Here is a 13602-nt window from a genome sequence, read left to right on the forward strand (position 1 = left end):
ACTTCATATCCATACTGTACATTTAAACTGTTTTTGTGAATAATGGACTCAGTGTTCATCGTTCAGACTTTTTCTTTGTACTAAATGGACATTTTTGGTTCATTTCCTGCATCATGATGAGATTTGAGCTGTAGAAGATTGAAATATGAACTTTTATGACTTGTTACAAACACAAACTGAGTATTTTACTGTTACGTTCTGTCATTTTCGTAACTGCAACTCATATTTTTTGACAATTTCGCACATTTAGAACACTTTTTGAGGGATAATTTCGCTGTATGTTTTGGTTTCAATACCGACGAAGATGTTCCGCTGCTCATCTAAGCCATGTAATGAGTACTTTTACTTACTTTTGTATATTTAAGAAGTAAAATGTGACTTCAAAAAACGTGATAAAGTTGTGAAAAGTGAGATGGCAACCAAAAAAAACTGAACGAAAGTGTTTGTGGCAGTGCACCTACTATCATCTCTGTTTATATCATCATCTGTGCCAGTGTGTGCCAGTGTGTGTGTGTGTGTCAGTGTGTGTGTCAGTGTGTGTGTCGGGGTGTGTCAGTGTGTGTGTCAGTGTGTGTGTCAGTGTGTGTGTCAGTGTGTGTGTCGGTGTGTGTGTGTGTCGGGGTGTGTGTGTGTGTGTGTCGGTGTGTGTGTGTGTGTGTCAGTGTGTGTGTGTGCCAGTGTGTGGTTCAGTGTGTGTATGTGTGCCAGTGTGTGTGCCAGTGTGTGTGCCAGTGTGTATGTGTGCCGGTGTGTGGGGGTGTGTCGGTGTGTGTGTGTGTCAGTGTGTGTGGGGGTGTGTGTGTCGGTGTGTGTGTGTTGGGGTGTGTGTGTGTGTGTGTGTCGTGTGTGGGGGTGTGTCAGTGTGTGTGTCAGTGTGTGTGTGTCAGTGTGTGTGTCGGTGTGTGTGTCAGTGTGTGTGTGTCAGTGTGTGTGTCGGTGTGTGTGTCAGTGTGTGTGTCAGTGTGTGTGTCGGTGTGTGGGGGTGTGTCAGTGTGTGTGTCGGTGTGTGTGTCAGTGTGTGTGTGTGTCAGTGTGTGTGTCGGTGTGTGTGTCAGTGTGTGTGTCAGTGTGTGTGTCAGTGTGTGTGTCAGTGTGTGTGTCAGTTTGTGTGTCAGTGTGTGTGTGTGTGTCGGGGTGTCAGTGTGTGTGTGTGCCAGTGTGTGTGTCAGTGTGTGTATGTGTGCCAGTGTGTGTGCCAGTGTGTATGTGTGCCGGTGTGTGTGTGTGTCGGTGTGTGTGTGTGTCAGTGTGTGTGCCAGTGTGTGTGTCGGTGTGTGTGTGTTGGGGTGTGTGTGTGTGTGTGTGTCGTGTGTCAGTGTGTGTGTCAGTGTGTGTGTGTCAGTGTGTGTGTCGGTGTGTGTGTCAGTGTGTGTGTGTCAGTGTGTGTGTGTCAGTGTGTGTGTCGGTGTGTGTGTCAGTGTGTGTGTCAGTGTGTGTGTCGGTGTGTGGGGGTGTGTCAGTGTGTGTGTCAGTGTGTGTGTCAGTGTGCGTGTGTCAGTGTGTGTGTCGGTGTGTGTGTCAGTGTGTGTGTGTCAGTGTGTGTGTCAGTGTGTGTGTGTCAGTGTGTGTGTCGGTGTGTGTGTCAGTGTGTGTGTGTCAGTGTGTGTGTCGGTGTGTGTGTCAGTGTGTGTGTCAGTGTGTGTGTCGGTGTGTGGGGGTGTGTCAGTGTGTGTGTCGGTGTGTGTGTCAGTGTGTGTGTGTGTCAGTGTGTGTGTCGGTGTGTGTGTCAGTGTGTGTGTCAGTGTGTGTGTCAGTGTGTGTGTCAGTGTGTGTGTCAGTTTGTGTGTCAGTGTGTGTGTGTGCCAGTGTGTGTGTCAGTGTGTGTATGTGTGCCAGTGTGTGTGCCAGTGTGTATGTGTGCCGGTGTGTGTGTGTGTCGGTGTGTGTGTGTGTCAGTGTGTGTGCCAGTGTGTGTGTCGGTGTGTGTGTGTTGGGGGGTGTGTGTGTGTGTGTGTCGTGTGTCAGTGTGTGTGTCAGTGTGTGTGTGTCAGTGTGTGTGTCGGTGTGTGTGTCAGTGTGTGTGTGTCAGTGTGTGTGTGTCAGTGTGTGTGTCGGTGTGTGTGTCAGTGTGTGTGTCAGTGTGTGTGTCGGTGTGTGGGGGTGTGTCAGTGTGTGTGTCAGTGTGTGTGTCAGTGTGCGTGTGTCAGTGTGTGTGTCGGTGTGTGTGTCAGTGTGTGTGTGTCAGTGTGTGTGTCAGTGTGTGTGTGTCAGTATGTGTGTCGGTGTGTGTGTCAGTGTGTGTGTGTCAGTGTGTGTGTCAGTGTGTGTGTCGGTGTGTGTGTCAGTGTGTGTGTCAGTGTGTGTGTCGGTGTGTGGGGGTGTGTCAGTGTGTGTGTCGGTGTGTGTGTCAGTGTGTGTGTGTGTCAGTGTGTGTGTCAGTGTGTGTGTCAGTGTGTGTGTCAGTGTGTGTGTCAGTGTGTGTGTCAGTGTGTGTGTCGGGGGGTGTCAGTGTGTGTGTCAGTATGTCTGTGTGTCAGTGTGTGTGTCGGGGGGTGTCAGTGTGTGTGTCAGTATGTCTGTGTGTCAGTGTGTGTGTCGGGGGGTGTCAGTGTGTGTCAGTGTGTGTGTCAGTGTGTGTTTTCTGCAGGACAAAACACCATTCCAGCTCCACCTCGCTCTTCCTGGTCGTGCTCTTCCAGGACAAAAACGACGAGGAAAGAAGCTGGCCACGTTTTGAGGTTAAAGCTGACAGGAAACAGGAAGGAAAACCCCCCAAAATAGAGTTTACGGCGTAATAAAAACACATAATCAAGCTGAGTGAAAGAAGAGGAAGCGAGATAACATCGGTCGGGACAGATGAAATCTTGTAATCTAAAAACAAACGCACAAAAGGGAAGTAAAAGTGGTGTATTGGTTAACTGAAACTGATATTCAATTTCAAGTTCATAGTGTTTGTAAAGCTGCAGCGATATGAATATAATACGTGCATGTGGGTTTCGTTTAAAGGTTCATTGTGTAACTTTCTGGAGGTGGCAGTAGAAAGTTTAAACCGTAGTTCGAGACTGTTCCAGGTTTGGTAAGGTTTATGGAGATGCGAGCCCGCTCACAGTCAAGCGTTTTTTAGTAGAATTGAACACCCAGCAAAGAAAAAGCATCTATTTTAGTCGATTTTCAGCCAAAAAGTGACTTATTGTAGCTTTAAAAACACCCACAATTCATATTTATCAGTTCATCTTAAACTTATCGACACAGAATGCTCTTTTTTTCTCACTTTTTGCAGAGATTTGCATGATTATTAGTGAAGATCTACGCACCACGGGGAGCTGGAAGTACACAGAGGCTTCAGGGCGGAGCCAGGATTTTTATGGCGTGTGCATTTGGGGGTTTTTTGGCATCCGTACACATCTGACTGAAGTGGGATCACAGAAATAACATTACCACTTCCTTACCTGCTCCCTCCCACTCCCCAGGCCTGTTGTGGCTGCTGTATTTGAGCCAAAAACATGTGAACAGGTGCACTGCTGTTTCTAGCGCATTCTCTGTCTCCGTCTTACATTTAAATATAACCTTTACCACTTCCTGACCTTTTTAGAACAGACAAAATGCATAAAACAGAAGGATTTAGATGAGAAAAACTGACGAGATCACAGTTTTTTTCCCCAAATTTCTCTCACTTCTAACCAAAGCTGCAACATTTGATTTAAAACTATGAAAAATTATTTAAAGATGTATTAAAATATTGAGTTAATATATAGAGTTTGTGTTCAGAACAGTTTCTACATTCCCTTTGTGCCAGTCTAACACACTATATTTAGGATTTGTTCATGCCAGAATTTCAGATGTTAACACAGAAGTAAAGAGCTAAGGCATCTAAACATAATTACATCTAAACATCTAAAAAAAACAAACAAAAAAAACAAAAAAAAAACAAGCTCATGTCCAGTGTGTCTACTACATTCCCACTAATGACCACAAGATGGTGCTGTTTTTCCACTGTCAGATGACCATTAATGGAAAGAACAGTTTGAAAATGTATTTATCTACAGAATACTGAATCCCTGCAATAAATGTACTTTGTAAAGTATTCTGACACATGATCCAATCAGAATACTGCGCTCTGAATACTCGGAATACTTTCATGCGCAAATTACAGTATAAACACGCAACTTTCACTGTTTTCTTTCCAAAAATCACACCTAAAATCACACCTACACCTAAAATCACCACAAGAGCAGTGTTTTTGTCGCTGATTCTGTGCAGTTTGAAGCATAAATTATGTGATCAAATACCACAATGTAATACTTTTTCTGATTCTGATTTGACTGTTCAGGAAACAGACACTGAAAATTAGTATTCAGACGTACATGTACTCAGTTATTTTCCAATACAGTGCAGCACATGACAGACTGAAACACGTAATAAAAACTGTCAAGAAATACAGCTGAAGTTGTGTTTGTGTACGTGCATGTTCCTGTTTTTGTCTTATATAATAAATACTTGTACGTGTCTCTTGTTTTGGGGAGTTTTTTAACCTGGAAGAATAGGATACTGCTTGAAAATGAGATCTCAAAGGGTTATCCTTGAAATAATAAATACATTTCATGGTATATGTGTGTTTATTTCAACAGGGAGAGAGAAACACAAGAGAGAAACAAAACACACAACTGCACAGCTCCATTTAAAACATTAAAAACAAGAGCAGGTGTGATTATAAATGTTCATCTCCACATGATTAAAGTGCCGTTTTTGGGAAGCAAAATAACCGAAAGCTTCTCTTCCCATTTCAGTTCTACCGCAGCCACTTTTTAGACGCAGACAATCATGAGATCTTGTGTTAAAAGTTCAACAAACGCGTGAGTTATTGAGTCAGTGTGTCGTCGTAGTTCCTTATAAATATGTTTATACAGTGTGTTGTTCTCTCCTGACGAACAACGACGGCCAACGTACGTTTTCGTCACCTGTTATGAAACGAAAGGGCTGAGTGAAAGAGTCTGAAAGTTTCAAAGTAGAGGCTGAAGTCTGGGTGTGGGTTATAGCTCCATGATCCGGTACAGAAAGAGGCTGCTTGAAACTTAAGAAGATCGTAACCGTAAGATCGTAAGGAGAAAGAAACAGGAATAGGAGGGACGACATATTTGCAGCATGAATTTAACAATCACTTACAGCTGCAGATCAAACAATAGATGGATATGAGTGTAAGTGCTGCTCTCTGAAAGTGGAGGTTACGGTAATTCAAGTAGTTATTTCAAGACTAGACTAGACAAATATGGGGGAGTTTACGTTACAGTTATGGAATAAAACATTACTCCCATAAAACAGAAACAGAAACTCATTTTGTGATAACAGAAAACCCCAAAAGAGAGATAATAATATGCAAACGGACTGAAAGATGAGGCCCATGAGGGGTTAGGAAAACACCGATGTGTAAACAGAGGCACTGGTAACCAACAACAACAACAACAACAACAACAACAACAACAACAACAACAACGAGATTTAACCGTCCAGACACTCCCGAAAAACTCTAGGTAACTCCAAGTTGTTTCCGCATCGAAAACAGACCTGGAGTTGTGTTTTTTGGCTTTTTTTTTGTTTCATTTAACACAAAAACCCTGCATTTTTACACTGAGTTCTTCTCTCAAACTGAAAACGCTCTGTTCCACCTTGTGATGTCATCGTGTGGTGGTACAGGAAGTGCTCCACTGTGTTTTCCTTACGCCCAGACGAGCTCACGAGAAACATTTGGGTGATTTCAGACCTGGAAATGTCAATCTCGACTGAACTACAGCGAAAAAGAGATGTGAAAAAACTTGGAAACTGTGAAGTGTGCATAAATAAATAAATGAATGAATAAATGAATTAATAAAATAAAATAAAAATAAATAAAAAATAAAAAATAAAAAAATAAAATAAATAAATAAATAAAATAAAATAAAATAAAATAAAATAAAATAAAATAAAATAAAATAAAATAAAATAAAATAAAATAAAATACAATAAAATAAAATAAAATAAAATAAAATAAAATAAAATAAATGAAGTGCTGTTTCATGACATCACAAGGTGGAACAGAGCACTTTCAGCTTGGAATCAGAATCAGAAGAATTGGAAGAATCGGAAGCCATTGTCAGTGAACACAACTCACAAACTATAAACTTTCTTCGGTGATAAATAATAATAATATATATAAGTTAAAAAGGATAGAGATGTAGACAGACTAATAATAAAGCTTTACTCAAACATGTGTGAATGAAACAAAACACAACTCCACGTATATTACTATATTTTGATGAGATAACAACATTTTAACACGGCTTAAATACAGGACCTTTAAAATCCTTATAATCCTAAAACATAATAATAGCGAAACAAACACAAAATGTGGTCAATGGAACCAACTAAACTGCAACAACTGCAAAAACTACAGTAATATTCACCGATTGACTCAAAAGTCCTTAAAACACCACACGTTTTTGTGAGAAAGGTTGTGTTTCCTGTCGTGTTGCAATCTTACCACATGTCAAACACACTTTATTTTGCTTATGAGACACAACTAATGCCACAGTGAGAAGTAAACGCGGGACACGAGCTCACAAACGGACACAAAGTCAGTCTGAAGTAGATCTGTTGCGAAAGACGTTATGAAATCCAGTGTATTGTTGAGGTAAATATAAACGGCAAACGGTGATATTGCAACGAAACCGTGAAGCAGAATTATCCACACAAAAATACTCTAAATGCTTCATATCGTTGAGCTGCTATAAATAACATAACAGAGCAGAACATAACACTTAAGTACTTCCACAACACTTAAGTACTTCCATAACTCAACCGTCTACAGCTCAAATTGTATCATATTGCACAAAAAAACCCACATTTTTTTGGTTTTTTTTTGCGGTAATACAAAAGAAAAAGTACACATGACAAACAAAACGCACAAAATATTGTTCTATATTGTTCCATAGTGTGCAGAAACACAAACAAATATATAAAAAAAGATGCAATTTCAATGAACCAACGCAGACAGACAGTTTTGTTAGGAGCCCGTGGGTGAAGTGGAGCGCCCACACGAACATTTGAAGTGGTGGAGAACACAAAAAAGAACAAAAAAAAACAAAACTACGGGCCACTTCTTTCAGTCAGGAAACGTGAGGTATTTTTTAGCCTATTTAGCCAAGTATTTGTGTCCTAATGCGTCTGAGTTCTACAGCGGAAACATGTTTACTGGGAGATCATTTTGTTTGTTTTATTAATCCAGAACTTACAAAAGCATCAGGTTTACACAGTGGTGGAAGTAAAAGTAGTAAAGTACTGGACTTAAGTTGAATTTTTAGGCGTCTGTACTTTACTTGAGTACATTTTACAGTGGATACTTTTGACTTTTACTTCACTACACTTGAGAGCAGTATCTGTACTTTCTACTCCACTATACGTTTGAACAGGACTGAAAAGTAAAAGTACTTTTCATGTGATTTGAGGAGTTATTGAGGGTTTTACCGTGTTCATGACTAAAGTTCTCGAGTTCAAGCTTCGACTTTGAGCAAAACAAAAATAAACACACAAAATTCATAAGAAAAAATAAGAAATGGATTGTTACTGTCAACCAAAATGTGTCTCATTTTTGAATAAATATCACTACATTTACACTTTAATTATTATGACGCTTTTACTTAAGTAGATTTGTTCATTTGATCCTTTTACTAGAGTGTTTTTTTTGCTCCAGTATCTGTACTTTTACTTGAGTAACAAAACACAGTACTTCATTCATCACTGGGTTTACATGACTCTCTTTAGGATGGAGCTCAGATCACACTGGTGTAACTCCTGAGGCGACACAGACTGGCCAGTACGAGCAGGAGAATTGTGTTTAAGTTTGATAATATCAGATTATCACCGTGTGCCATCAGAGCGTTCATAGATTTTTACTGCCATATTGCTGAGCTCTACCTCAAAGTACGTAAACAGCAGGAGAGACCGCATCTATTGACCCAAAAGGACTTACAATACACTTATAAACATGTTGTAATTCATTACACAACAAACGTCACCAGACTTTTCACTTTTGCAATGAAGAGTCTGCTTATCTCATCAAAACACATGATCAACTTTCTACATAAGTTGTGACTCTGTGCAGATGTGGAGCAGCTGCCAGCGCGCTCTGAATACTACTGAAGTGTTTGGTAAGTAGTGTCATGTTTTGAGCTCTGGGATTCCTGTGTATTGTAGTATTTGTACAGCAGTGCCACGGGGCTGTGTCCCGCTGTGAGCTGTCTGTCTGCACCATCATGACTCAGAGCCACAAGGCCATGAGGAAGTCTGTGTTTCCTTTGCCCCATCACCGGACTTGTTTTTAAACTGTACTTGTGCTGCTTGGATGGGTGGGTTGGGCGGTGACTGAATCGTCTTAAATGTTATTTTCACACATGTAGTGATTATTACAGTTCATTTACTGTTTTGATTCTATAAATGCTGCAGTTAACCTCAATAAACTGTACGTGTAAAATGAGCACATCTCCAGTCTGTGTCTATCAAACACAACAACAGCAGTTGTTGTGTACCAAGTGTTTTAAACACATTATGTGAAGAAAAGGATTAAATAGATACTGTTTTTTTATAATTTGCTTTTACACTTTCAGTGGGTGAAAACCTCAGTTGCAGGGCACTGCACATTTCTCAGAAAGTTGATTCAAAAGATTGGAGGGCACAGGTTAAACGAATGAAGGCAGTTAATTCTGCAGATCTGTGTAACCTGTTTTTCACTCTCACAGGTAAAAAACCACAGGGTAAAGTTCTGTCAGTGTCTACACGACATGAGGTGTGAAAACCTCAGGTTAACATGAGCAGTACAAATCAAAACATCTGCCATCTTTCTTTCAAAAGAACATATTGATGCAAATGTGACAAAACTTGATTTCATGTAAATATCTTCAGGGAAGCTATTAAGGTACACAACTCCCCCAAGGGACTCAGACACACGCCATGCCACGTGTGCGAAAGTCCCATTTCTGTAAAAAGTCTCTGAAACAGAGTCATACAGTGGCACAGTTGTAAAGTTATGAATCATATAAATTTTAGAGATCCACAGTGTGACGTGAGGGGAGTGGGGCCTGGGTGGCTCAAAAGTTGGAGGGAGGTAGAGGCAGAGCGGCAGTGAAAGGAGGTGGCAGCAGCAGCGCAACAGGATATTTGGTCACCATGGTTACGGGCAGCAGATACAGATCTTGATGTTTCTGTCGTGTTTTTTCAGTCACACTAACGTGAGAGGGGACACACTCGTGAGGATTAAACTAGTGCTGTTTTGCCGCCTCGATGTGACTGGAGCAGGATCACATCTGAAGAGCAGCAAACCAGTGCAGCGAGGTGAGTGCGCTTCAACTGATTTTAACGCTGATGTGCAGGGAAACTGTGGGATTTAGATTAGGCCAAAGGTCAAATTAGAAAAACAACTTAAAGAAAATATACAGTATACATTCATTCATATAAAAAGTGTGTATGTAAAAATATGTAAAAATCATGTTAAACTACAAAATATGCAGCCTCTAAGAACTTTTCCAGGCAAAGTAAAATTAAAAGGTAAATGAACATATAAAGTAATTTAATACATAAATATATAATCATATTTTTATTACTATGTGTGTCAGTGGTCAGGAGAAATGTGAGGACGCGTGCTTCAGTCCGCCCCGGTGCCATGTGCCGCCTTACACGGGCCTTGAACACCGCTCACATTTTTCGAGCGTTTCCAAGCGGCTCGGCGTCTAAGGCAGCGCGCCCTGGGGAAGCTCACTTCCTCATACACAAAACCGTCTCTCAACACCAACTGTTTTTTTTCCACCTGAGTGTGAGTGCCACAGCTGCCTTCACAATCTTTGTAATTGTTCTCAAACTTCCTCTGTGAGACTTTCAACACCATCCTGGACAACAACCGTTACACCAGAGACTTACAGGGAAACTAATACAAAGACGACAGCCAGAAGTTGAGTTTTTGTCAGGTCGAGAAAGAAAATTGAAAGAAATACATACATAAAACGCACTGATACCCATCTTAGTTCGACTAGCAGACACAAAATGGGGTTAAATACGCCGTAGCGAGATTACAAATGACCAAAAGCATGTTTCAGCATTGCCGTGGTAACATCTGAGGTTAACCAATCGTTTCACTCGTAGCAAACATAACCTATGCCTTACATCCATGACCACAAACACAGGATGCACTTTTCAGAAAACAATACCCGAGAAATGAGGAATGAAGGATCTGTCCAGCCCGAAAAGGCGCGTTCATTATCCATCAGCCAAGGGTTAAAAAGAAAAGTGAAACGTTTTTTTTTTTTAGCTCATCCCTTCAAGTCGAAACATCAGAGGTTTGGTTCTCGCTTAGTTTTCTCGGGCAACACGCTTCACCAACCTATATTCTGACGACATAAACAAGTCGTAAGGTGTAAGGTGAGCTAATTTAACAGGCTCACAAGTTTTCAAAGATAACGCTTGGGTTGTTATATCTCACTTGAACTTCCTTCGCGAAAAGTCTATCTGTTTGTCGGCTGGTTTCACATCGCCAGAATTTCAAACATCTCTCTCTCTCTTTATCACTGCAAAAACTAACGCAGAATATTTCTCCAACAGGCACCGCCGCGCTTGAAGCAACATGGCGTCCACTGCGGTTCCCAAGACCTCAACCTTATCCTCCAACGACTCCAGGTGTGGCACTCTTTATGACCACCGCGCCTACGCCAGGGTCCTCATGCCCTTGTTCTATTGTGTCGTGTTCTTGGTGGGGCTCTCCGGGAACTTCCTTGCCCTGTACGTGATCCGGCCCAACCTGAAGAAAATGAACTCTACAACTTTATACTCGCTGAACCTCGTCATATCCGACATCCTGTTCACTCTTTCTCTCCCGGTGAGGATTGTTTACTACGCCATGGGCTTCCACTGGCCTCTGGGTGAAACCGTCTGCAAAATCTCGGGTCTGGCCTTCTACATCAACACGTACGCCGGGGTGAACTTCATGACCTGTTTGAGTATCGACCGTTTCATCGCGGTCGTTTTGCCTTTACGCTTTGGAAAACTGAGGAAAGTTCGCTACGTGCGCTACATCTGCGTGCTCGTCTGGATGCTGGTCCTCGGACAAACTCTCCCGATGTTGAGTATGAACATGACCAACGAGGAACCGGACGGCTACGTGACCTGCATGGAGTACCCCAATTTCGAGAAAGTCGACCACATCGCCACGGTGTTGATAGGCGCCGTTTTCCTCGGTTACGGCATCCCTGTGTTTATAATCCTGGTTTGTTATTCCATTCTGTGTTATAAGCTTCACTTCACGGCCAAATCCAACCACCTCACCGAGAAATCCGGCCGGAGTCGCAAAGCCATCGGCGTGATCGTCTGCGTGTCGCTCGTGTTCGTCTTGTGCTACAGCCCCTACCACATCGACATCCTTCAGTACATGATCCGTAAGCTCGCGTCAACGCCGTCCTGCGCGGAGTTGACGGCGTTCCAGATCTCGCTCCACATCACGGTCTGCCTCATGAACCTCAACGCCTGCTTGGACCCGTTCATTTACTTCTTCGCGTGTAAAGGATACAAACACACTCTGTTCAAGCTCCTCAAACTTCATGCCAGCGTGTCGTTCTCCAGCGCCGTGAGGACGTCTCCAGAAGGTTCTTCCCGGGACGTGGTGGACGGGAATAAGATCCAGCTCAACAGTTCGACGATGTGCTCGGCGAGTGAGAGGTTAACGCCGGGAGACAGGAGATCTACGAAATACGACTGAAACGTGTACGGACATAAGAAAGACTCGAAGAAGCTGCTTATTCTCTAGATTTATGGACTGAGTTTGCAAAAAATAAAGGAATAGATTAGAAAAAGTACTGTAAAGATGCTTGTCTTTCACGCCTGCCAAGAAAAGCTCTGTCTCAGGAAGCGTTTTATGAGTGGTAATAAAACTGTGTTGTGTTTGGATTTAAGGTTAACGTGTACTTGGTGAAACAAAGCGAAGAAAGCCATCGTCTGCATTTGACCCATTTTATTTACTGTTCATAGAAGCTGCTAAAAAAAACAGGATCCAAGCCACGATTCGTCACCTTGTATTTGTTTGGTTGGAAACGCGCTGTAAAGGTTTTTGTACCAAATGCGTGCGTAATTACTGCCACATTATGTAAATCTTCTGGTTAGGTGGCTGGTTAGCGACTTGTTTCCATGGAGATGTTACCTCTTTACGTGGGATTTTCCAAAATATGGCATTAAACGTATCTATTTTTGTTCAATTGCGTGTGTTTTTATTACCCAAAAGTAGAAAAATATGAGCGTGAGCAGGGTTGCCAGTCCATAGATCTGACCTTTAACTTCACAGCCGGATGTCACCTGCTCGTCTGCGTGACGGTAGCTCGGTTTAATGCCATACTGTGGGTTATTCTAGGCGTAAAAGCAGATGGCAGACTCTCCACAAGGTAAAGAAACATATCAGCGCATTGAATGTCAGTATAAATAATGTGATTTAAGTTTCATTCAGGGATTCTTAGACCAAAAACATGTGATAAAAGTGAGTCATTGTGCGTTAAAAGTGTTTCAAAGCGTGTGTATTTCAGTCTGGACAACGCCGCTCGACCAGATCACATGACTGGGTGAGAAACGCTTCATACATCCCATGGTTTCCTGTGTTTTTTCACATTCACGTCTGCCCCTGCCAAGACAGTTTCAATTAAACCATTAATGTGACTCGGTTTACTCGTCTTTTCTATCAATCTGCACCGTTTAAATGTTTTTATCTTGAATTATCTCTAAGTTTGTGTTTAAGTTCTGGTTGTTTTACATGTTTACTTCTTAAAATGTGAACTATAACACTTATAAATTAAAAGGGAAGTTATAATTTTAAGCAAGAATGGAACATCATTAAAATCTAATGTCGCGTGATGATTTTATACTAATTTCAGTCCTACTTTCAAATACAAAAAGTCCAGTATGACTCAACAAGGCCACAGACGTCTGTAAAATACACTAGGACCGATATTAGTTTCTGAATTCTCATATTTACAGCTAAAACGACTTTTTTAGTTTTAGTTTGTGGGTCGGTTTCGTCTCAGAGTACAAGGTTTCATGAGCAAACAGCAAAATGATCCATTAAAAGATGTTTTAATATTTAATTTAATAAACCTGTCTCCGTAGAGTGATGTGGGACAGTGTATCTACAAAGACTCACGATTTTTCATAGTGCATTTCCCTCCCACGCCTTAAAATAACACCTACACACCCAAACTTTACAATCTGGTACTGAGCAAGATTTAGACGAAATGTAAAGAAAGATTTTTTATATTTAATTGCAAGTTTGATTTAAGTTTTAACTACAAAAATGAGGTGAAATTTCAGTTTTTCAGTCAATTTTCAGTGAGGATTCAAATACTAAATAAGATCTAAACTCCTCTCTGTTTACTTTTTAGTATCTAATGTGACAAGAGAAACTTAAACCTGACGCCTTAATGTTTCGGTTTTGATTGTCCCAGAAATGGTCCATTTTCTGTGAGTAAACTACAGAAGAAGTTTCAAATTGATATCTCTATATTTAAGATCTTTCCCCGTTCACCTGCCGTGTCTCGTCTTAAGACAAAGGAAGAAAATGGAGCTGGTCCAGCTCTTCTTCAGCACAGAACATAAACACAGAGTTTACTG

At 41.4% G+C, this 13602-nt stretch overlaps 1 protein-coding gene across 1 annotated transcript; it reads left to right on the forward strand.

Annotated features, from left to right (window-relative positions):
* The first annotated feature begins 9047 nt into the window (after positions 1-9047).
* On the forward strand, positions 9048-12680 carry LOC117389320 (G-protein coupled receptor 183-like). The gene is made up of 2 exons (XM_033986974.2): positions 9048-9300; positions 10561-12680. Exon 2 carries the CDS (start codon positions 10583-10585, stop codon positions 11708-11710), a length of 1128 nt encoding a protein of 375 aa, XP_033842865.1. The 5' UTR covers positions 9048-9300; positions 10561-10582; the 3' UTR covers positions 11711-12680.
* Positions 12681-13602: the final 922 nt, after the last annotated feature.

The sequence above is a fragment of the Periophthalmus magnuspinnatus genome, chromosome 21, assembly GCF_009829125.3.
Source record: "Periophthalmus magnuspinnatus isolate fPerMag1 chromosome 21, fPerMag1.2.pri, whole genome shotgun sequence".
Classification (NCBI taxonomy): domain Eukaryota; kingdom Metazoa; phylum Chordata; class Actinopteri; order Gobiiformes; family Gobiidae; genus Periophthalmus; species Periophthalmus magnuspinnatus.